At 36.8% G+C, this 24,473-nt stretch overlaps 1 protein-coding gene across 6 annotated transcripts in view; it reads right to left on the bottom strand.

The window, feature by feature from the left end:
• Positions 1-12,448: 12,448 nt before the first annotated feature.
• Positions 12,449-24,473, bottom strand: part of TNNT1 (troponin T1, slow skeletal type) — a 392,580-nt gene continuing 380,555 nt past the window's right edge. For all 6 annotated transcript variants that reach the window (XM_044059733.1, XM_044059735.1, XM_044059737.1 and 3 more), the window contains one exon: positions 12,449-13,033. In XM_044059733.1, the coding sequence (XP_043915668.1) occupies positions 12,985-13,033 (49 nt within the window). In that variant the 3' untranslated portion in view covers positions 12,449-12,984. The remainder of the gene's footprint in view (positions 13,034-24,473) is intronic.

The raw sequence follows: 24,473 nt of genomic DNA, 5'->3' as shown, positions 1-24,473 counted from the left end.
GGCCTGGGGAGAAAAGCTCCAAAGTAATATGTATTATATGTATGGAGTACAGCAGTGGTGGCTTCCACTGATATGGACCAGAGTACAGTATAACCACAGAGTCTATTTTATATATTTGAATGCTTAAATGTTCGAATCACTAAAGATCGAACTTTAGTGATTTGAACATTTAAATGTTAGAATATTTAAAAAAAAAAAAAAAAAAAACTAAAGGGTGTAAGCAGGGGGCAAGCCCCCCTGCACCCCCACACCCCCACTACTTAAATATATCAACTCCAAGATCGTGCTACAGTGTAAGAAATGGGACATTTTCCATTTCCGCACTGTAGCACACTGAAGTGCGATCTCGGAGTTGGTATATTTAAGAAGTAGGGGGTGTGGGGGTTGCAGGGGGGCTTGCCCCCTTGCTTACACCCTTTTTCTTTTTTTTTTGTAAATATTTATTTTTAATATTTTCGAACATTTAATTGTTCGATCACTAAAGTTCAATCTTTAGTGATTCGAACAATTAAGCGTTCGAATATATAAAATAGACCCTTACCACATGTGTGCCTCTCTGTTGTATCCGTGTTGAGGAGTAATAGGGTCATTGTAGGCCATGCAGCAATATTTCTCCATTGACTCTTGCCTTTTTTGACATTCTTGTCACATTGACAGTGTATGTGTACCTGAAGAGTAGCAACAATATTATGATGTGGCATATATCTCATTTCCTTATACCTATGAAACCAAGACAGCTGCGAGAAAATGATACAAGCAGTCCTTTCGTTGCTTATCTCTGCACCCAAATATACACTGCTCCGTGCTGCTTCCACAAGATAGATTTATTCAAAATGTTAAGTGAAACTAATTACAATGAATGTTGGTTAGTTTAAAACAACAAACAGTAAATGCTTTTCGTTTTTGGCAATTCAAAACTTTTTCAAACAAATTGTTACTCCGCCTCTTCCTTCAGTTTATATCAGTTCGTAACGTCACGTGTTATTTACACAGTATGAAGAATGGCTTGTTTACCATTAAACTATTAAATTTAACATTATGTAAATTATAAAAATATAAAATACATTCATTAAACAACTAAAACTTCTAAGACCTTGCCATCACATAGTCCCATTATACATTCTCAATGACTCGGTTCCAGTACATAAATCAATATATTTACTCCACTCCATATGAGCGCTTTAAATTCCCTATTATTCTGAAAGTATTATATGTACATGCGCTCATTATCAGAATACCTTATATTGAGCATGTTTACTTATGTAGTTTCAGACCATTAGTGTTGTACATTATGTTAGCAATAAATGTAAATATTCAACCCTTTCTTCTAACTTTAAGTATACATAAGGGCTCCACACTGTCGTGTTGATAAAAACACTGTAGGAATTTGTAGTGCATATTTCACTACATTTATTTCCTCTGCAATCATTCTGTTCATGTTTTTTAATTATACTAAACATTCTCGTGTCCCTTCATACATTAAACATTGTAACTATTATTGAAAAAATACCTAAAAAACCGAATGAGTGCACTGGACAGTGGCATTACATTATATTAGCTACAAAATAACATATCTCATTTCCTTATACAACATTGGGTGCTCCATGCAGGCACATCCCTGTTCATTTAGTACTGTCATCCAACCATATGCACATGCATTCCTGACAGCGGTTTACATGGGAGTTTTTCTTCCCTTTTCTGCAGTGAGACTTCATTGGATCACATGCTCACCTGGAACAAAGGGTATTGTGATGTTCGTTGGTCTAATATGTGCAACAATGACATGTTCACCATTTATGTGGAACTACACCCCTGCATTTGTGTACATGCTAATGACTCCTGTATATTTCAGCACATCTGTGGGTTGTACTTCTTCACAGACTGCATTGTCCTTGATTCAAGGTATTCTGCCAATTTTGCACTGTGCCACATTACAGGTGCACACATAACTGTGTGTCTGTGTGGTCCCGTTGACCACTCTTGGGTTGCTGTACTACAGTATTTCTTGACAGTTGCACACATCATATCTGTGTACTCTGAGTGGGCTCCACACAGCTTGAAACTGTGTACATTTTGCATGAATTATACTGCCACATTTCTTCGTCTGTCACATGAACCTGTTGACATGATTTATTCTAAAAATATGGTGCCACATTGCTACATGACACATTCACGTCACATATTCTTAGCAAGTTATTTTAAGGTTATGTGTTGTAATGTGTGTTGTACATGTATGTTCATCACTGTTATGATATGACATTGTCTTTCTACATTTCCATGTTTTCCTTCCCACTCATGTGCACGATTGCTGTATCATACATTTGCAGCCAAAACATCTGTTGTCATGGGTTTGCATGACTTTACATATGAGTATGTAAAATTGTTTCTATGAAGTGCTTATGCCCAATTTTTATGGCATATCCGGTAGCTTTCTGTAGTAGTGCTGTGCACCTTATTTGCACTGTATTGACATACAGTAACCATATATTACATTATATGTGCCAATGCTTAGCTGATTGCAATCAGCACTTTGTCGATATGTGTTAATGCACACATTGCTACATGAATGTGTGGAACTCAGCTACAGAGGTCACATTACATAAAATCCGTATGCCCTGTACTCATATTGCACAATGGTTGTCATGTATTAGATATTCTGTACATGACCAGTCACACTCCAATATCCACATCAATGCTTACACATATGGTACAAGTAGGCATGGCATGTGTGTATTCATGTGTGATGTGTGACTGCATGTATTGGTGACAGTTACATAGGAATCATGCAGAGGTACTTTGCTGTAGCAGCAGCTGAAGTTTACATGTGTAGCAGATATTTATTTGCAGTATTCTTGGATATAGTGGCCCAGGTGTACATTACCCATGTGTATGTTATGCATGTGAACAGGGGACCTTATTTGGCATGCATGCACATAATCTTACTTTGTGGCGTCATGCACAAAACATCTTATTATTGATGTGAAACTACCATTTTGTGGCCATAGTAGACCCACATCACCATATGTGTGCTGCCCAGAATCATAATAGAAACCATTGTGCATGCTGTACTGGTACAACTATCTATAACATATCAGAGATGGTAAACATGTAAAAAAAGTGCTATACATGCAGCAGGTATAATTATTGTCCACATATGGTACTTGGTGTTCTTTCATTTCAGCAGCATTTGCTTGTAGTGTCCTATGTTTATACAGTGGTGGTACTCTGCTGCTGCAAAACTGTTTACTATGTATGTTAGTAAATTTTAGAGTTGCAACATGGCTTAATGGGCAAATATTTGCCTCCCACCTGTGGGTGGTGGTTCTATCCTGCTTTCTGTCACTGTGTTCCTGCAAGTCTCTAGATCTGTCTTATTTGTAGCTTATGCCATTTGCATCCTTAGCCATCACCACAAATGTAAGGCATGTGCACAGGTACAGATATGAAAGTCTGTGCTTTGGTATCCTTTGTGGACAGGTATTGCTCCACATACGATGCCATCAGTCATTCTTAATCCTCCAGTAAGGTGGTAGCACACAGTTGGCAATATCACTTCAATGATGTGTGCATTGGTGCATTTCTTTACCTTTGCTAGCATGGTGAGCCATGAGTAGATTGCACCCTAAACTAGAAGCTTGCAATGCTGTTTCCTATGTGTAAAATGCTTGGAAATCAAACAAATGCAAGAACACAATCCATCACTATAAAGTACACACCACACCACTCAAATACAGTGCAACTGATTTTATTTTTGGTCCATACTAATGAAGGCCTTGAGCTGAAACTAGTTTATCTTTGAGACTATGGGCCAACAAATAAAATCAGTTACATTGTATTTAAGTGTTGTGGTGTGGAGCTGAAACCAGTTTATCTTTGAGTCTATGCACCAAAAATAAAATCAATTACATTGTATAAAAGTGTTGTGGTGGGTACATTTCAGTGCTGGACTGTGTTTTTATGTTGCACCCCTCCCATGTTTTGTAACCTTCCCATGACCCCTCCTGTGCTGTCTGCATATTTATTTTCTGTGTGCCTTTTCCTATTCCTTAGTGTTGTAACACCCTGTTCACGTGTTTTGTGGTGTCTCTTAATGTTGTGGTTCCTCTCAACCCATTTCCCCTGTATCATTTGCCAACTCACCAGTCCTTTTTTATAAAAAAAAAAAAAAAAAAAAAAGGGGAAGAGGGGGCATATTCCATCCAAGAAAAAAAAATACCCCTTACCCCTCTGACCCTCTAGCTGATCTTCATTTCTGTTCTTCCATGTTTACCACCCCTGTTTAACCTCACCCATTTTCTACTATCTTAGCTCTCCCAGTCATTTGGGTGTGTGCATTGCATGTGTTCCTGCACACAACCCACTCCTCACATAATCTTTTAGATACCTGCCTTATGTAACACTCGTGATGGGGACTGCTTATGCCATATCCCAAAAAAAAACCCTCTCTTGACTGTTTTAATGGTTGCCCAGTGGAATCCACAATATTCTGGCATTGCACATATCTATATATCAACATATTAATGTTCTGTTAATATGCACTTAAGTTGTAGTCTATCAGTTTTCAATTGTTGAAGTAGCCATGCTGCCTTTATTTCAAGCATTCACTCTATTATATAAGATACAAATACATAATTGTGTGTAATTTTATGAAACTGTCTTTTCTGAATTGGACTGATATTTTCTTTAAAGTGTTACCTTTAGCATACTGCATGTTTTTATTTTAGCCTTTATAGTTGTACCTGATTACCAGCACTTCTGCATTCTACTTCAATGCTCGGTGAATGGTACTTGTCTATATAATAATTTTGCACTGAATTTCATTTCCTCACTACATTGCTTGGTGGGTTTCTTTCACTTTATTCGGTACAGTCCACAGTATTGTGGCAGTCTTTTAGAATCTGGCCCATTGCCTTGCTGTTTTCAGTTTGCTTTTATAAATACTATGAACTAAAGTAACTAGTATGGCTTTCTGCTATAAAGCATATGCACTAGTAGATTGTGATTAGATGGAGGTGACAGTTTATGTGAAATTATATAAAACCATTTTTCTGTATAATATGTAGCTGATAGTTAACAACAGGCTGGTGATTTAGAAATTCATTTGTTCATTCATACACTCAATTGCAGTTACCTGCTTAATCCAAGAGCTGTTTTGTGTATGGTCACACTGGGCTGTGGGAAGAGCTGTTGTTGTGTCCTTCGGTGTTCCGCGGTGGTGTCAATCTCCATTGTCCTTCTTGAACAGATCTTTGGTTCTTTTGCTGTGTGTGAGTCCTAAAAAGGACTATTTGTGCGCTCCCTAAGCTCTGGTCAGAATGACCTGAGAGCTGTTGCTGTGCTGCTTTTATGTTACTGTAGAGGGGGCATGGTTGAGTGCCATCCAATGAGAAGTGGGGTGTGTAGCCCTGGTAGGCCCACGAGGAGAGGACGAACCTGGTTGGAAGCTTCTCATTCCTCTTATTTAAATCCTTTTTGTTTTTGTCCAGCTTCTTGTTCGTACAAAACAGCTCTTCTCAGAGCTCACGTTGATCTGCACCTTACACCAAACTGCTCTTCTCAGAGCTCACAGAGATCTGTACTAGCTCAGGTAAGAGCAACCGGAGACACATTGAAGAACAAAACAAAACAGCTCTTATTAGAGCTACCACCGACACCCAAACAGGCATTCGAAACACAAAACGGCTCTTCTCAGAGCTCACAGAAATTTGTATCAGCTCTGGTAAGACCAGCCAGAGGCACAGACACAGTCCAGTAAACCAAACAAAACAGTTCTTTTTAGAGCTACTGCATCTGCCCGAAAGGGCATTCAAAACACAAAACAGCTCTTCTCAGAGCTCACAGAGATCTGTAACAACTGTATATAGAGCTCCAGCTGCCCACAGGGCTAAAACAGCTCTTTTTAGAGCTAGCTCCACCACCGACTGCACATGGAAATCTGTTCACCGTTTAGGATCAAGAGTGAAAAGCATTGTAAAAATTGGTTATTCCTTCCTTCCGGGCAGGCATCACTCAGGATTCAAAACCCAAGAGGTCCACACCTATTTTTTTGTGATTCAGATATCATTTAATGAAAAGTAATAGCTGAGTTTAGGTAAAAAGGAATATCACCCTTTAACCCTTTATTTTGCATGATTTTGCAGCTGTCACTTTGGGGAATGTTTGCATTTGGTCATAGGGCAGGATAGCCTATAGTAAAAACAAACAGGCTTAAGAAAAGCAATATCCTAGTCATTCAGTCATGTTTTATAAATTTACCACAAATAATAGACATATTATAAATTCAGCTACTACATTATGTCAAAGTATATCTGTTTGTAAAGTCTGCCAGTATGAATGGATGTTTGTCATTAGGACCCCATACTGAGGTGTCAATTTAAAATAAAATAGCTTTACCATAGAAATCAGTCTGAAGTTGACATGATCCTGCAGCCTGGATTTTTTATTTTTTTTTTGTTAACAAAAGGGCAGACCGCACTTTAATAATCACTTAAAATACACTTCTAGAATAAATGTTTGTATTACCCAGGCAAAGATTTTATACCTGTGAAGTGTTAGCTAACCAGTCAACTGATGTCTTAATTGTATCAGAAAATATTAGAGGCAAATTTTGCCACATCATCTTCATTCACCCTGTTTTTCTCATTTTTTCTACATAGGGTCGAATTAACTGTTCCCATCTCTCTCAAGTCAGCGTCATTCTCTTAACTTCTTTGACCATCCTGCCTGACTGTTGCAGGTCTTCTTACACAATTTATCCCTCTCTTGGATGGGCATTTTGTTCTCTTTTTTGCCTTCTTCCTGTGTCTCCCAAATCTTCTTCATTAAATTGTCTCCTGCTTTCCTGCACGTGACCAAACTCCCACGCTCTGTTCTCCTTGACCTTCTTTGCAATTGAGGCTCCTTTGGCTTCTGTTCTGATGTCTCACTTCTTTGCCTCACACTGTACATCCTACAGCCCATTTCCATCACCTCAGACTTTCTCAGCTGCTTTACCTTCATTGCATAGCTTTATGTGCCATACAGAATCACTGGTTGCACCACTTTTTTGTACACCTTATTTTTCACTTTCTTTGGCAGTCTTCTGCGATACACTACCCCTGACACTCTGGGCCAGTTGGTTACAGCATCTCTGATTCCAGTTTTGACCTCCTCATTCAGACTTCCATTCTCTTCAGCCACCCTTCCCAGATACCTGACGTTGTTAAAATGTTTTACTATTTCCCTACTCTATCTTCATCTTCTTCTGAATTCCTCATTTTCTATCACAACTCTCTTGTCTTGAGTTAAGTTCATAACATGAGTCTTAATTTTGTTGGCATTCCAGTCTCCTGTCAGTTGTGGAAATATCTGTTCAGAATCAGACTGTATTGTGACATTGTCTGCATACATCAACTTTGTTGATTTGTCCTCTCCATCTTAGTTGCTAATGTAGTCCATCACCAGTAAGAGCAGCAGTGGGCTTAGAGCTGAACCCTGATATATACCAACTCAATCTGGGAAACACTCTAAATGTCCAGATACTGTCTGCAATTTTATCCTTGTGTCCTTATCCATAGCTTCCATTAATTCTACCAATGTGTTCGAGACTTTGAACCATTTCAGGATTGCCCAAATTAGCTTTCTTGTGATTGTACTATATGCTTTCTCCAAGTCTAGGAATGCACAATTAGGCTCTTTCCTCATCTACAGCTTCTTCTCCACTATCTTCTTATTGTAAACACTGAGCCAATTGTGCTGCATCCTGATCTGAATCCAAAGTGCTCATCTCCCGTCTTTCTATTATACTACGCATTTGTTTAGCTATCGCCCTCTGCAGCACTTTCATGCACTGTGACAGGAGTTTGATATTTTCTTACTGCCACAGTTGTACATGTTCACTTTTTTCTGTGATGAGTACCGTTGGGAACCATTTCTCCCCAATGTATCCAATATCTTGATCATATCTGATGGACTTTATGTGATTCTTCTGCTTACTCTATCATTTTACCTTAGTTCTCCACTTACATTGTCTGGGGTGGATTCTACTTCCTCCTTTATTGTAGGCTGTGCATTGGGCAGTTCAGCTTGCTCCTTCCATCTGCCTTTAATATCCTCTAGACTGGTGAGCAGGTTTTTGATGGCGTCCCTTATGACTGGGGTCTCCTGACTGTTGTCTTTATCTTTCTGGGTCTGTATCAAAATCTCGAAAGTTTACTTACCCGAACACCTAAACGCCGACACATATTCCACAAACAGCAAATACACCGAACGTCCTAAACCGCGAAATTCAAAAACTCGAAATGTCATAGTTGTCCCATCCCACCGCACACTAGATACTACCTACACAAACTAAATAAACCATATACATACACTAACCAAAACCCTACTTCTAACCCTAAACTAAACCCTACTTCTAACCCTACACTAAATCTTTCATATACCACCAAGTACGCACTTAACTTAACTCGCACCCTAACCCTAAGGTCCGTAACTATTGTACACTTACTTTAAAAAGCTATAGCCAAACAAACTAAATAATCCACACACATACACTTAATAAAACACTACTTCTAATCCTACACTAAATCTAACATACATTACCATCTATGCACTTACCTTAACCCGCACCCAAACCCTAAGGTCCGTAACTATTGCACACTTACCTTACGGAGCTATACCACAGAAGGGCCAACTATGATGAATCAACATTTTGGATTTCGCGCTTCAGGACGATCGATGTTTTCATGGTTCGATGAAGACGTGTCGGCGTTTAGGTGTTCGGGTACATAAACGTTCGAGTTTTTAATATAGACCCATCTTTCTCTGTTCGCCTTGCTTCCTGATAGAATTTCTTTGTACCATCTGCTGTGTTACTTTCCAGAAGCTGGTAGATTTTCTCTGACACTTTGTTCTTTGCAATTGCAACTGCTGTCTAAGTTTTGTTAGTTAACCAGTATTCCTTCTTAGGTGATCTTTCTTTCATATTTCACTTATTTTCTGCACTCCTCCTTTCTTTTAATAATTTCCTGGACCTCTGCATTGCACCACCCGCTTTTCTTATGTGCCTTATGTCCATACCTGGTCCAGCCACGTCCGTTCTAGAGTCTTCACACGTGCTTCTTTGAGTTGCTGCCATTATTCTTTAAGTCCGCTGTCCTCTTCTTTCTCAGGTAACAGAGCCCTATTTCCTTGAACTCTGTTGCCTTCTCACTCGTCAATTTCCAGGTCTTCAGCCTCATCTCTGTTTACCTTAGAGTCTTTACTGACTAATGCTTCAAGTTGTGACTACCATCTGTGTATGCTGAGTGCAGCAGTTTCATTGAGGGTGACTTTGCAATCTCTTATTCTACCCCAGTGCCCTTTCCTTACAAAGAGGAAGCCTGCCCGAGTTGCATGTTGACCACTGTTATATGCAGTCTTGTGATCGTCTCTCTCTTGGTGAACCATTTGTTGACCACCATAAAGCCAATTGCCAGACAGAAGTCTAGGGGTGGCCTCTTCTTCTTTAGTCTTGTTGACCCCCTCATGTGGACCCAGGCAGTCCACACATCTTGGTTTGTGTGTCCCAATATGAATATTCACTTACCTCATCATCAACACTAATTTATTTTGTCTCAGATTATCTAGTAGACCTTGCAACTTCTGCATGAATGCTCTCTTTTCCTCACTATCACAGTCTTTCTGTGGGACACAGGCTGAGACTATGAATACTGCCCTATCTTTATACTAGATTCTGACTGCCATGAGTCTGTCACTAATTCTGATGATATTCCTCACTCCCTTCAGAAGACTTTCTCACCACAATTCCCACACCATGTTTGCCCTTCCCCTGAGTAGAACAGTTTGCATCCCAAGCCAAGTGGCTTTACTGCACAGCCCTTCTACCTTGTCTCCCAGACACACTGCGTCTCCAGCCTCCTCCTTACCATCATATCATCCCTTTCTATGCTGCATCCTGTCATTGAACCTATAATCTGTCTGGCAATTCTTAGTTCATTTTTGGCAGGTTGATTGGTTCTTACATACAACTTTGACTCAGCAGAGCTATTCCAGATAATGCAGGCTGGTGGACTGAACATGAGCCAGCCAGTAGCTTACTGACCTAGGGTTGCTGGACTTTATGCAGAAACACTCTGGCCAATAGTAGCACATAGACCACTCTCACCAATACCATAGGTCCTTGTCATGGGTCAGAATAGACTGGGTCCTTAATCCACTTAGGACCCATACCCATTTTTGTTGGTGACATTCGTCATCGAGACCTAATCACCCAAGGACAATTTTGACACTGCTGAGTGGCTAGCCCTGACACAGATTGCAGTCGGTGATCAATGTTCTATCAAAAGTATACTGTGCAGTACAGTTGATGCCTAACATGGTTTGTCTACACCAATTATTCTTCCATAGCCACCACCTAGAGTCTATGCTGCTGCCCACCATAAGTTCATAGGTTGTTACTAGGCTATTGGCCCTAGGGCCTATACAAGCCTAGCCATAACAATTCCCTGGCTATTTCTTCCCACAATATTTACTTCCCTGGACTCATGTCTAGCAGGATGACTGGCGTGATCCCCGGGGTAAATTTCCTATCTCCCACTTTGTTCAATTTGTGGTGTACTCTGTTGGCATACCCCTCAAATTCAACTGGGCAGATTGATTGTGAAAACCCATCTTGTCTATCAGTTCTAAGTGTTGTAGTAGTCAAGTATGTATGGTTGGCAGAGTGGCAAATCAAAATTTGCGAGGTGCTCATGTGGTATGTGTGTGATGCAGAAGAAAGGTCCGACAATATCTTTGCATTCCTTATTTCCCTGGTAAACTCTGTGGAATGATAGCTGTTCATGGGTCACTGTAGGAGTCAGATTTGACTTGTAAGCATAAATGGATGAATTACTACCAGCTAGCCTTTTTATTATGTTTCATTCTGCTTATAAACAAAACCAGATCTGCATGCACATTTCTTAGGAAAAGTGTAGAATCAAGCTAATATGGAGAAGTCACAGGAGAGGCTGAGTTACTCTGTATTTACAAAAATTCAACATTTGGCTAAAGACATAGCAAGAAGATGGTGTTACATCGCATCATCCAAAGAGCTAAACTATAGCAGCCTGAATGTGCTTGACAAATAGGACACACACAGTATTTATACACACTCAAAATCAGTATTGTGCTTTTCTGTTTATTGAATTTAATCTGTAAATATGTAATTATCTTTTCTCAGTGCTTTTGCCTTATTTCTGATAGGTAAAGTCTAGAAAAATATAAATATAGTCAAAAACAAGGGATGTTACAGCTGTTTTTACACATTAGCTGTTCTCCGGTACTAAATACGGAAACTTCACAATAATTGGTGTTATCCAACTGCTCTTGCAGTCACTGGAAAGCTGCAGTTATTTTTCTAACAACTCATGACTGGGTTGTAGAAGTATGCAAAATGCATTAAATAATTAAGAAATTTGAACAGCAAATTAAAAATGTTAGCCAAATATAGGCACCATGAGATTTTTTTTCTTTATTTAGTATGATTGCAAGTATCATTTTAGGGCTTGTTTGCACTTAGATGTAGAGGAAGACAGCTTGCACTAGAAACAAACTGGCTTCAGAAAGGCAGTGTTCTGCTTGTTCAGTCACATTCTAATACATTTACCAGAAATAATGGAAACTTTGCAGACTTAGTTGCTGTAGCTTACTCATCTAAATCTGTGTGTATTATGCCTACATGTATGGGTGAATATCATCATACTGGCTTAGGGTCACTTCCTGAGGTGCCAATGTAAAATAAAGAGATTATACCATAGGAAATAGTCTAAAGTGTTAAAACATGCAAATAAAATCTAATTATTTCACTAACATGCTTGTGAACTGGGAAATTATTCAGCTGTGCAACACTGAGGCAATATGCCATTGTCTTATCACTATGCTGCTCAACCTCTAAGTGCAAGAAATTTGGACAAAACCAAAAAAAAATAGAAAATCGGGGAGAAAAAAGTCCCAGATCAGGGCCAAATTTTAAGTACTGGCCTTAAAAACTTAGGACACTGATTGAAAAGCAGGTTTTACATTAACATGCATTTTCTGAAGGATAAAAAGGCTGAAATTGACATGCATGTCATTATTTAATGACTTAAATCTTCAATGATTTGCCAGAAAAAACACAATTTTTTATGGAACAGAACAAAAACATGAGACACAAATCTGGACTGTCTGCAAAAATCAGGGCAGTTGAGAGGTATGGTCCCTCTCTATAAGATCCATCAGACATCTGAGCCTCTAATTTAAACTTGAGTCACCTTGAATGTAGTCAGGATTTCATTCGTTGATGCCGCTGGGCAGGTACCCTTCCCAGCATGCTGGAGGCTACAGATAAGACTAAGAGTTATGTTTTTTATCATATACATTTTTTTTATGTTTGGTGCATCATCTGTTCTTGTAAGAAAAACAAAAAAGTAAGAATATGATTACACATTTCTGAAATGGGTAGAAATAAGTCTTTATTAATATCAGCATTAAAGATTTTTTTAACACAAGAACAATTTAGAAATAGATTGCATAATTATGAGTATTATGTCCTGCAGTATGGTAGATAATTAAACAAATAAAACCTGAATACCATATTTGTTTATGGCAGAAGTCAACATATCCCATTTTTTGAAGGCAGAAGACACTCAATTTACTATTGTAGTGCTGTGGGCTAAACAACATAGAACTGATAAAAGTTATTTTAATGGAAGAATGGAATGGCAAAAATCTCTACATTTTTGGTTCTAATTTTAGGTTGTTTATAAAAAAGCACTTGGGATAGATGAAAAATGTGGAAGTGTTTACCATTCAATAACATGATCGAGTTATTCTGTGATTCCACCTTGCATGTTAAGATGTAACAGCCACATACAAGAATAAATTATAGCTGATTAATAACATGTACTGCACTGGTTCAATGACATATGAGGGCACTACTGCTTGTAGTGTTTGAACTTCAGCCTACATTGTTCCATCTGTTGCTTCTTACTTCCAGCGGAGGGTAACCTTGCCCTTGCCTGCTCCTTTCTTTGTACTACAGTAAAAAAAGAAAACAAAGCAGACATTAAATTCCTATATCGGCACTACAGAAAACCAAAACAAATCAGACAAGTGTTTCTGTAAATATTGCCCTTTGCACATACCCTTTTGTTAGCTTTAAGACCTCAGCAAAACAATTTCAAGCCTAATTTGCTACATTTAAGCACATTCTGTAAATTTTGTTTTGTTTAAGACTTACTGACACAGTTATCATTCCATCATCTTAGATGAAAGAATAATGGTTGCATTACCAAAAGGACATAAAGACCCTTCACATCTAGCGTCATGTAGACTCACTGTAATTTTAACCTATGATTATGAAACGTTTGTCTACGCAGGCTAAGAAAATGGCAAAAATGCTGCCAAACCTGTTAGATGTGGATCAATATGATTTTGTGGAGGGGAAGAAAATATTTGACAACATTAAGAGAACAATGATGATCCAGAGGGAAGAAAAATGTAAGAAAACACTGCTAATGTTGGCGTGTCTTGGTGCATAGAAGCATTCAGTAGAGTCAGCTAGGACTGGAATGGAAACATTTGCATTCCTGATAGAATAATATGGTTAGTTAGGAGGATATGAAGGGTTGGAGGCAATAATTTAGGTATGAGGGTTCCACACCAACATGATGTGTTTGAATGGAAAACCAAGCAGGGCTGTCCTCTTTCCATTTACTATTTGCTTTATATTTAGAGCGAATTAAAAAGAAAATGAGGGAATCTAAAATTCAAAGATAAAACTGACAGTAGTAATCAAGAAATGTTTTACACGTAGCTGCTATTATTTTGTACATGATAAATTCAGGAAAATATTTTTCAGTGTTGTGGAACATTTTGAGACAGTTTCAAGTCTTTTTGTGTTATATAATTAATGAAGATAAAACAAAGGCTATAGTGGTACCCACTCAAGAATTGGACCAGCAATATCCATATTTATGGGGATATGATAAGATGAAGGATTTAGGAATATGGATTAAAACTGATTCTGTTATGGCAGCTAAGGATATCTGGGAAAAGACCAAACAAAAGATAATACACAAAAGAAAAAAACTGGAGACTTTTTATTATAGATACAGATAGCAAGATACAAGCAGTGAAAATGTTTTTAGTCCCTTTAGTTTTATAGACAGGTCAGGCAAGCTTTTATCAGTTAGAGGAGAAGTTGGGGATGATGATTAATAAAGAGTTGAATTAGTTTATTTGGGGGAGAGGGTAAAACTTAAGTGGGATAAGTTGATATTCCCTGTAGCACAATGTGGTTTAGAATTACCTGATTTAATGGAAACTAAAGCTATGCAGTTAAGGCTTATATATATATGACACAAGCAGAAGGTTATACATCAAAGTGGAAAGGGATGATGAAGAACTGAGGGAAGTTCAAGAAATTAGAGAGTCCGATTTTGGATGCATATCCTTAAGGAGAGTAAAAACAACTATATGGAATATTGTATTCATAAAGATGCACAAGATGGAAGACTACAAGTAGGGGTATAGAAAATGGGCAAGAGGGGGCTGGAATTTACTGGAGAGAATTTGCAAAGGAACCAAGATAATGGGAGTAAATAACTGTAGAGGGAAAGGTAAAAGAGTGGAATGAGGCCATGCAGAAGCTGGCACTGTATGTTAGATACTACCTTTCTTACTAGGGACTGATATCATAGTAGATGCAATGAGAAAAGGATAGGGAAGTGCTAAGTGGAAGACCAGCTTTGCCAGAGTTTCTTGTCAAGTACAGAATCTACTGTTTAAAAAGGGATCCTTAGCAGTCCATATAAAATATTGCATGATAACTATAAGAATTTATCAGAGGAGGTTAGAAAAGATTGGGAAGTGAGACTGGAAAGGAAATTTACAATGAACAATAGGAGGACATCTTTATGGCTCCCAGGTATGTGATAAAAGTCCAGAAGTTTAGAATTTGTTGCTTAGAAGTATTTGCATAGGTATTTTTATACCCTAAGCAGACTTTCTTTTTCTTGGAGGTGTGATGGAAAAGAGAGGTTATTGAGAACATACTTTTGGGAATGTAAGGAGTTGTTAGATTTTAAAAATTCCCCATGGAGTACTCTGTCAGTAATGTTGGGTTAGCAAATGTCTATAACTACAGAAATTATTCTTTTGAGCTGGGACACAGGACCTGAATGAATTGCCTAGACATACTAAGGACTTATTAAGTTTAATGCTGTTTGCTGCCAAAAAAAAGGGAAATCAAAAATCTAACTGAACTGTAACTGAATTACTAAATTACTGAATATTGTAAAGTAGATATAAGAACTGACAGTCAAATCTTTATAAAATGGAAGAAGCAATTTACAAAATGAGGAATGAGGTTAAACAGAGGGCAAACATTGAACATTTCATGTGATGCTGGAGTAAATAATAATGGCTAAAAAATGATAACATTTGTATAATGCATAAAAATTTAAATAAATGTTAATATGGTTTGTTTTCCTTTCTGTTAATGTACATGTACCTCTGTCTTAAGTGATAATCTAAAAAAAAAAAAAAAAAAATATATATATATATATATATATATATATATATATATATATATATATATATTTCTGCAGTAAATTTCTCTTGATTTGGTGTATGTGCTTGTAGTTTCTGGAAATAAAAATAAGCTACTACTTCCCTGACTAATTCTGTTACCACACATCTTCCAGTACCTCTCTGTCCACATCTAGTACTGTCACCTTTCGTTTCATGTCATTGGTACAGACTGTATTGTGTGGATTGGTGATGGCATTGGATATTGATGTCTTATACAAGTGGCATCAGATATTGACTCTGGTGTACCTTGCTTGTCACAGACATGCCATATAGATGGCATTGACCTTATTACAATCATATTTTCCTTATGTCTCAGCAGGTTTAACAGCTACTCCATCAGTTTTGGTCCTACACATGTCCTTTTCAACTTGCTTATTAGTGTTTCACACAGGATGATGTCATAGTCCGTGCTTTTGGAAGACTACATCTATCAAATTACCCATGTCTAGCTATGATAGTATTGAAACAGGCTAAATTGTCAAAATATCACTCTAATTCACTTAAAAGTTACTAGATCAACATATTTTGTATCAATGTATATTTTCTAGACAATAAGAAGTAGAAAACTCTGAAGTCTGGCATTATTGACTGACTATAATATTCAGTGATTTACCAGAAAAACATTTTTTATGAGGGACAGGGCAAAAATGAGGCAAATTAGAGACATTCTACAAAATCAAGGACAGTTGAGAGATATTATCTGTGTCCTACAATACTCTTTTAATACCTTACTGCCATTATGGGAAATTACTTTATTTTAAACTTTAGAAGGTACTACAGTGACCCCTGTAAGTGGCACTGTTATATGTAAAATCCAAAATACAGCTCAGAATCAGACACTGGACACAATAAAAATCTCCCAGCCCCATTATTGATTATGACTGCTGTGTTTAGTTACATAATAAATGTAAGAAACAAATTAAAGTATTGAAGCCTTGTCTGTAGATTTATTTAGAAGCAAATAAGCTTCTGTGCTTCACCCCTGAAGAGAATGTTGAAATCTGGTGAAGTAGGAACTGATGTAAACATATTTCACATTATATGTGGAGTCTGTGTGCTCAATCTCATTCACAATTGCCTCAGTATTTAGTTCCCACATTTCATCCCCTTTATAAACTGTTCACTGACCTGTTGTCAAACTCTAACCCATATTATTCTGTTTTGACATTACACCTTTCACTTCCATAAAGTCTCTGTTTACTCAGTGAAAAGGCTTATTGATAAGTTTTCATCTAGGTCTTTTTTAATACCTTTACTAAGTTAACACTTTAGGCATAAGCAAACATACATTAACATAAAAAAACAAAGCCTATTAACATGTTTTCCAGTTACATACATTATACATCACACATTTTTTTATAACTCTCATAGATCAAGCATTATATAAATTGTTCAGTTGCTACCTTCCCTTAAACCTGACTCCTTAGCTAAAACATTATACTGCATGTATTGCTTCCACAATTTCTACGTAATTTGCTCCTTCTATTATTAAATGATCCCACTTCCATTCTTTTATTTCTGTTACAATATTCAATACTTCAAACACAGTTTCTTTAGACTTTGATTTCCATTTCCTAGAAATTGCTGTTCTGGCAGCCTCCAGAATTAAACTTAACATTGCTATAGTATCTAGACAATTGAGAACCTGTGTCTCAATTGAAAAGAATCATTTTCTTAGTTATATCTATTTGCTCTCCCAATATTTCTGACAGAATATTCTGTAGAGATTTTTTAAAGTCTGCCAACTCATTACATTCCCAGAGCATATGTTCTTGGTTACCTCTCTCTTCCCTATTTCACCTCCAACATTTGCCATCTACCTGAGGAAAAAAAAAATTGGAGTCTGCTTGGGGTATAAAAGTATCCATATAAACACTTGCAAGCAAAAATCCTAAACCTTCTAGATTTTCCTGCATACTTGGGAGCCATACAGCTGTACTCCCATTGCTCCTCTGTACATTGCTTATCCAATCTTTATTGCTAATCTTTTCTAACCTCTTCTGACTGATTCCTATAATTATGCAATATTTTATATGCCACACCAATTATGCCTTTTTTAACAGCAGCTTCTGTTCTAGATTCAAATAAACCTCTACCAGATCAGGTCATTTACTTAGCATTCCTTATATCTCTTTCTTTTTGCCTGTACTCTGCTATCAATCCCTGGAAGGGAAGGCAGTCTCTAGCATGCAATCCAAACATCTTGTTGGCCTCATCCCATTCTATAAACGTTCCCTCTCTAATTATTTGCTCCCAATACCTTGGTTCCTTTTTCATTTTTCTCCAGTAAATTCCAGCCACCTCTTATCTATTCTCTGTACCCCTACTTGAAGTCATCCCTATCAGCAAAATCTCCTTTCCCATGTTGGCTTAGTTCTTAGAATACTTTCTGCTAATTTATGACTGTAATGTTCTCTATGACTGTTGTTATTCTCAAGGATCTGCATCCAAAATACCAGTCTCACGTTATTTCTTGAACCCCCCCCCACTTCATCATCATCCATATCTGCTTTTAATTATACCTTTCTGTTTGTGTTATTTATACAAGCCTTAATTGTGCAGCTCTAGCATATTCCTATAAAATCAGGTAATCCTAAATCACCTTGGTCTATTGGAAGGATTCAACTTATCCCACTTAACCCTTGTCCCCCCCCCTCAGATAAATTCATTCAAATCTGTATCACTTATTGTCCACAACTTCTCCTCTGATTGATAAAATTATGCCTGATCTGTTTCTAAAACTAAAAGGAGTAAAACCATTTTCATTGCTTGTATCTCATTATTCACAGCCATAAACAAGAGCTTCTAGTGTTAAAGTTTTTATATTATTATCTTTTGTTTAGTCTCCTCTCACATGCCCGTAGCTGCCATAACAGAATCCTTTTAAATTCATACTCCTAAATACTTCATCTTATTATGCCCTCATAAAAATGGGCATTGCTGAATCAATTCATGTGTGGCTACATAATTTACAGCTATAGCCTTTGTTTTATCTTCATTAATTTTATATCCCAAAAGGACTTTGCCTCAAAGTATTCCACAACACTGAAATGTCCTTTTCTGGATTTATCAGGTACAAAATAATATTGTGCACAAACAAAGCCAACTCTTCTTGATTACCATACAAATTATATACTTGTATTTTTAGTCCCTTATTTTATTTGCCAATGGCTCTAAATATAATGCAAATAACAAAGGGGAAAGAGAATACCACCTCTTGGTTCCTCTGCTCAGACACAATTTATCAGAGGGGAACCCTTCCACTTTAAGTTTTTCTTCATATTCCACATGTATTATGTTAACTAACTTTGTTATTGTATCAGAAAATACAAATGCTTACATAGCCCTAGTCATAAAATCTCAGCTCACTCTGCTGAATGCTTTCTCTGCATCAAGACCCACCACCGGCAACAATATTTTCTTACCTTCTGTTTCTCTGTCTATCATCATTGTTCTATTAATGTTGTCAAATGACGCCTCCCCTACAGAAAACCACGTTGATCCATATCTATCAGTTTTGACAGCACCTTTGCTATTCTTTCAGCTATTATAGACATAAATACTTTATAATCATGGTTTAAAATTGAAATGGGCTTAAATGAAGTTGGGTCTTTTGGGTCTTTATTAAGGTGGCTCTTTTATTCCCTTCTCTTTATAGATATCCATGGCACATGGTTCACTGTTTCTTCACAAATACAGATACTTTAACACTTCCATAATCTCAAATATTTGAGTTTCATATTATAGCTAAGATCAGATGTTGTTCTCTGGCATACCCAAGCAATAACTAGTATCTGAGAAAGCAAAGGATGTCTGTACTGGTCCCATTGCTTACAAAGCTCATCAGACTGAGTTCCATATATGTTATCAAACATTTCCACCTATTTCTCTGAACATGTTTTCCCCACAGTTCAAATAAACCATTACCTTATAGCTTGAACAAAAATAAGTCCAGTGCAGTATCACTTTACCATCTCATACTTCCTATATGTTGTTCAGAATATAGCACAATTCTCTTAAGATATATAACAATAAACCTCCCTTCTCTATAATCTACTTAAACATTTTAATATACATTTATATAAAAATTATTTTTTAAACACCTTTATTGAATTAGCACTTGTGACGCAGACAAATTTACATTTATACAAAAGTAATCAAATTGTATTAAATTAACATTAACAAACATTATACTTCATGTGTACTGCTATATATCACGTAGTCTAAACATTATTATTTATTATTTTATTTTACATTTGTTGACCGGGCTAGTCTAGCTGGATACATTTCCATTTTCAGTAGAGGCCCGGGGAGAAAAGCTCCACACAAATTTAACAAAAAGTCAAAAATAAACAAGCAAATAGACAAATCATCATAGATGAAAAGACAAAATAAAAAAATAGTACCCAATAACAGGTATACACATGAAGAGTATCACATTTCTAAGAATAACATTATTAGCTATAGTAACATCAAGAACAAGGCACAAAACAGAGAGCAAAATTGACTCATAATATTATATAGAACTAATCTTAGTAACAAAAGGAGAAAGAGAAACACTATAGTAGGAGAGGAGGAAGGGAAGTAATTTAAGAAAAGTGAAGGAAAAGTTAAAAAGAGAAAAAAAAATGGATGAGAGAGATTAACATAGGGGAAAGAAGAAACAAAAAACTCTAAAAGGAGATAGACTGATGCATTACATAAATAATTCAATTACTGCCCCTTTTATTTTAAACAAGACATATCTTTATTAAACCATCACTTACAACATAAGCAATCATACATTTATATAAATGAAAATGAACCACACCTACACAATCCTAGTTGCAAGCATTTTACATCACAAACCATAATGACACTCCCAGATGCAGACATTATGCATCACTTATAATCTACCTTATCATTTCCAGTCAAACATTACATAGCTCATTTAAGTCCTGCCTTTTTTAAAACCTCATTCCTCCCCAGTATGTACTGTTTCCACAATTCCCATTTTTCGTATGTAGTTTGCTCCTACCCTTTACTAAAGATTTCAATTCCAGTTGTTTCATCTCTTGTTACTATATTCACTACTTCTAATATAGTTGGTTTACATTTTGATTTCCATTTTCTAGTAATTGTTTTTTGGCAGCAACCAGAATTAGACACAGCAAGGCCTTACCATGTCTAGGCAATTCTGATTCTGTATCATAGCTCAGAAAAATCATCTCCTTCATCACACCAATCCGCCCACCCAACATTTCTGACAGTGCATCCTGCAGGGAATCCTTAAAGTCCACCAACCCACTGCACTCCCAGAAAATATGTTCCCAAGTACCTTTCTCTTCCCCATCATACATCCAACATTTGCTATCTACCTGAAGAAAAATTCTCTGGGATATAAAAATATCTGTGTAAACATTTCCAAGCAAAAATCCTAAATCTCGATTTTGTTGCATATTTGGGAGACATACATATATCCTCCCATTGTTTCTTTGTGAACTGTTTATCCAATATCTCTTCCCAATCCTTTCTAACCTTGGCAATGCCTTCAGACTCAGACTACCAAACATATGACCTTTGTAAGAAAATAAATCTCTTACACTTTCTTTCTCCAATGTCACTATAGCTTTGGTTTATTAAAAAAGCATTTTCCTGAAAGATATTATTATAGTGTTTACTGTATTCCAGAAAAGATGGAGCTCTCTTTTTTGAAACGATTGGAGGTTTAAAATTCCTGAAATAGGTATGTGATACATATTTTTATATGCTTTATCATCCTTACACATGTTTTGGAAACAGAAATATGCAAATATGAATGGAATCTAAACAACACTATAAAACATATATTTCAGTAGTCAACTAAGCAAACTAAAATGAAAGAACACACACCAAAATAGATGAACTGCCACTGTGGTAAATACATGAATTCTTAAATGTGGTGTTGGCAGGCCATCCTTGTGTGTGTGTGTGTGTGTGTGTGTGTGTGTGTGTGTGTGTGTGTGTGTGTGTGTGTATGTGTGTGTGTGCATGTGTTTATTTTGTGTATGGAATTTGGAATATTGTATTAATTTAGCTTAATTAAATAATTAATATTATTTAATTCCATACTCTGGTATCCTAGTGGTAAGATAGTTCTCTCACAGCCACCAGTTTAGGGTTTGATCCTGACCTCTGGTCATTGGACTTGTGGAGTTTTGCATGTTCTCCCTGTGTAGGTGCATGTTCCTCATGGTACTGTGCTTTCCACTCACCTCCTAAGAAGTGCTGTCTAACTGTACATTGTCCATGGTAATGTTATATTTCTCCTTGTTCCCAAATTATATAAGAAACAACTATGAGTGCTCCTGGTGGTTGCAAACAAATGCATCATTAGAAACTTGAAGAGTGGTTGTCACATTTGAGAACTGGAATTATACTTTTCAGAACATTTATATTAAGGGCTTGTCCACCATCTAACTATATTAGACCACTGTTATTCTCGTCCAAACACATGGAAGAAACTGTACTTTTATCAAAAAACAATAATAATTAAATATTTTGATCACTTTTATTTTCCATGGAACCTCAGGAATAATTCTTAGTTGCATGGTAACCACATATTTTATACTACATATATATAAATAGTTTTATAATATCTCTATAAATGATTATAGTACATTATATTTTGGGACAACTACATAAGAGGTGTGTGGAATGTGAATGTTTGCTCTTCTTTATACCCAGAGTCACTTAATCAGGTCCTTATGTAAGAGGTTGATTTTGCACATCATATCTGGGTACAGCAACATGAATTCATGTCATTATTCTTAATTGCTGTAGCTAAACTTGTCCATCTCTAAACCTTTTCAGCCATGGTCCAGACCACAAGGGAAAGGGTAATTGCAATGTATATGGACACTTTTGAGTGCAAATAACCATTATCTTTTCTATAAGGTAGAAGCAAACTGATATACCCAGACATCGCCCCTGCCCTCAACAGAAACACATGTATGAGGAAAGCATGCAGACTCTGCACAGACAGTATACAGAGGTCGGATCTGTACCCTACACCCTGGCATTGTGAAACAGATGTCATAATCACTAAACCACTGTGTTGCCTCACCTTCTGTCAACAAACTTTAAATCATCTCAACCATAACCTTCCTTTCTTAATTTTTCAGTGATGTTGCATATTTGTTGTATATAAATAAATACAATATTTTTAAACAAATTGTCATAAAAAAATTGCATCACATTTCTACTGATGACATCAGAAAACTATGTTATCCCTGATGTGATGGTGTTCTAAAACCTGCTGTCGGTTATATATCATACTAGCCAGGTGTGTTGTAATCTGTGCAAAACAAACCTTTTACCACATGTTACAATAGTCTATGGCACAGAAAACTGGTAACACTTCTGTGCAAATTACCTAGCTTCTGAAGTAAGCTTAGACTGCTTCATCAGGAGGGAATCCATGAATCAATGTCTGCCACTTGGTGGCATGCATTGACTTGACAATTAAATGTCTTTAATATTATTGCCAAGGCCTAGAGAAGCCAGGGCAGCAGGGCAGGAGAGGACTGAAGGCACTAAAAGCTGTCATAGGTTATGCCAGGGAAGACCAAGTTTGCCAATGACAGTGATACTAGTAACAAATTCAGTGGTAACTTACGTAATGTCTGTAATCAGATGTTTCTTCTATGATCTGGCATGTACATACCTCTGATTTTTCTCATAGAAAATGACTGTTTTTCTCTTATGGCATGCATTGTCTCAGTAACCCTCATACTGTACCTTGATACCTTTCACATTAACTACCATGGTAAAAAAATAAATAAATAAATAAACAAATGTAGTGACTTCGGGACGGCCATTTTAAAAATAATTTTGAAGCATCACCTTCAGTTTGGCTGTGGTTTCTGTTGGCAAGCATTTACTTTTAGAGGGCTTGCCTTTGGTGCAGAAAGCTATTTGTTCTATTCTCACACCAAGTACTTGAATTCATTTTCTGGTACTGCAGAGCAACATAAGGAGGGTTCTGCACTACTGAGTGTGCCACCTTTCAGATGAAATGCTAAACTGGGGCTCCATCTGTCTGAGCTGCTGGTAGCTTAGGTGGATGTAAAAAAATCCCACAGCACCTATCGAAAAAAGAAGGGTAAGTTCCCTAATGCCCTGGCCAAATTTCCCTAGTCAGTATGAATACCACCTTGGGTGTCCCCTGAAAAGAAGCTATTGGCCTAGTGGGACTAACCCAGTCAACAAAGTGTAAATAAATAAATAAATGAATAAATAAGTCTAGTGACCGTCAATGGACCAATCTCCTGGTGCTGGAAAATAGTGCTTTGGAGGGGCTGACATATCAGCAGTATCTGAATGACAAAACACTGCTACAAATGCATAGCAACATTTTATATCTGATGAAAAATGCTGTCTAGGTATATATCATGAACACAGTACAGTAGTTACGGTCAGATTCAACACCTACATTTTTCCCCTGGATGTTTACATAATTCTTTAGAACTTAAGTTCCTTAATGCTGAAAGATATAGTGGTATTGTCATTTGGATACTATGGAAAATTGCAAAAAGAAAGAACAAAAGAAAATCTAAATGTTTCTTTTACGTTCACTTGTGGCTCTGGGTGGGCCTAAGCTGATCAGTCAGTGCCCACAAATAATTTTAATACAACACCCAGCAAATATAGAAAATTAAATATGGGTCTATATTTACAAGCTTAGAATTTGCACACTGTCATTGTTCAATATTTAAAGTTCTTGTGGTTTGTTATTTGATGTCATTTTTAATTAAGGAAACTGCAGCATGTTCTACTGAAAAACAAATGTATCCAGATCTGAAATTAAAAGAAGTAAATACTTAGGTTTTTCAAGTAATCTATTTACAATACATCAGAATTCA

This window comes from Protopterus annectens, chromosome 17.part0 (genome assembly GCF_019279795.1).
Source record: "Protopterus annectens isolate FY-2018-M chromosome 17.part0, PAN1.0, whole genome shotgun sequence".
NCBI classification, from domain to species: Eukaryota; Metazoa; Chordata; order Ceratodontiformes; family Protopteridae; genus Protopterus; species Protopterus annectens.
This window is presented reverse-complemented; position numbering and strand designations above follow the sequence as displayed.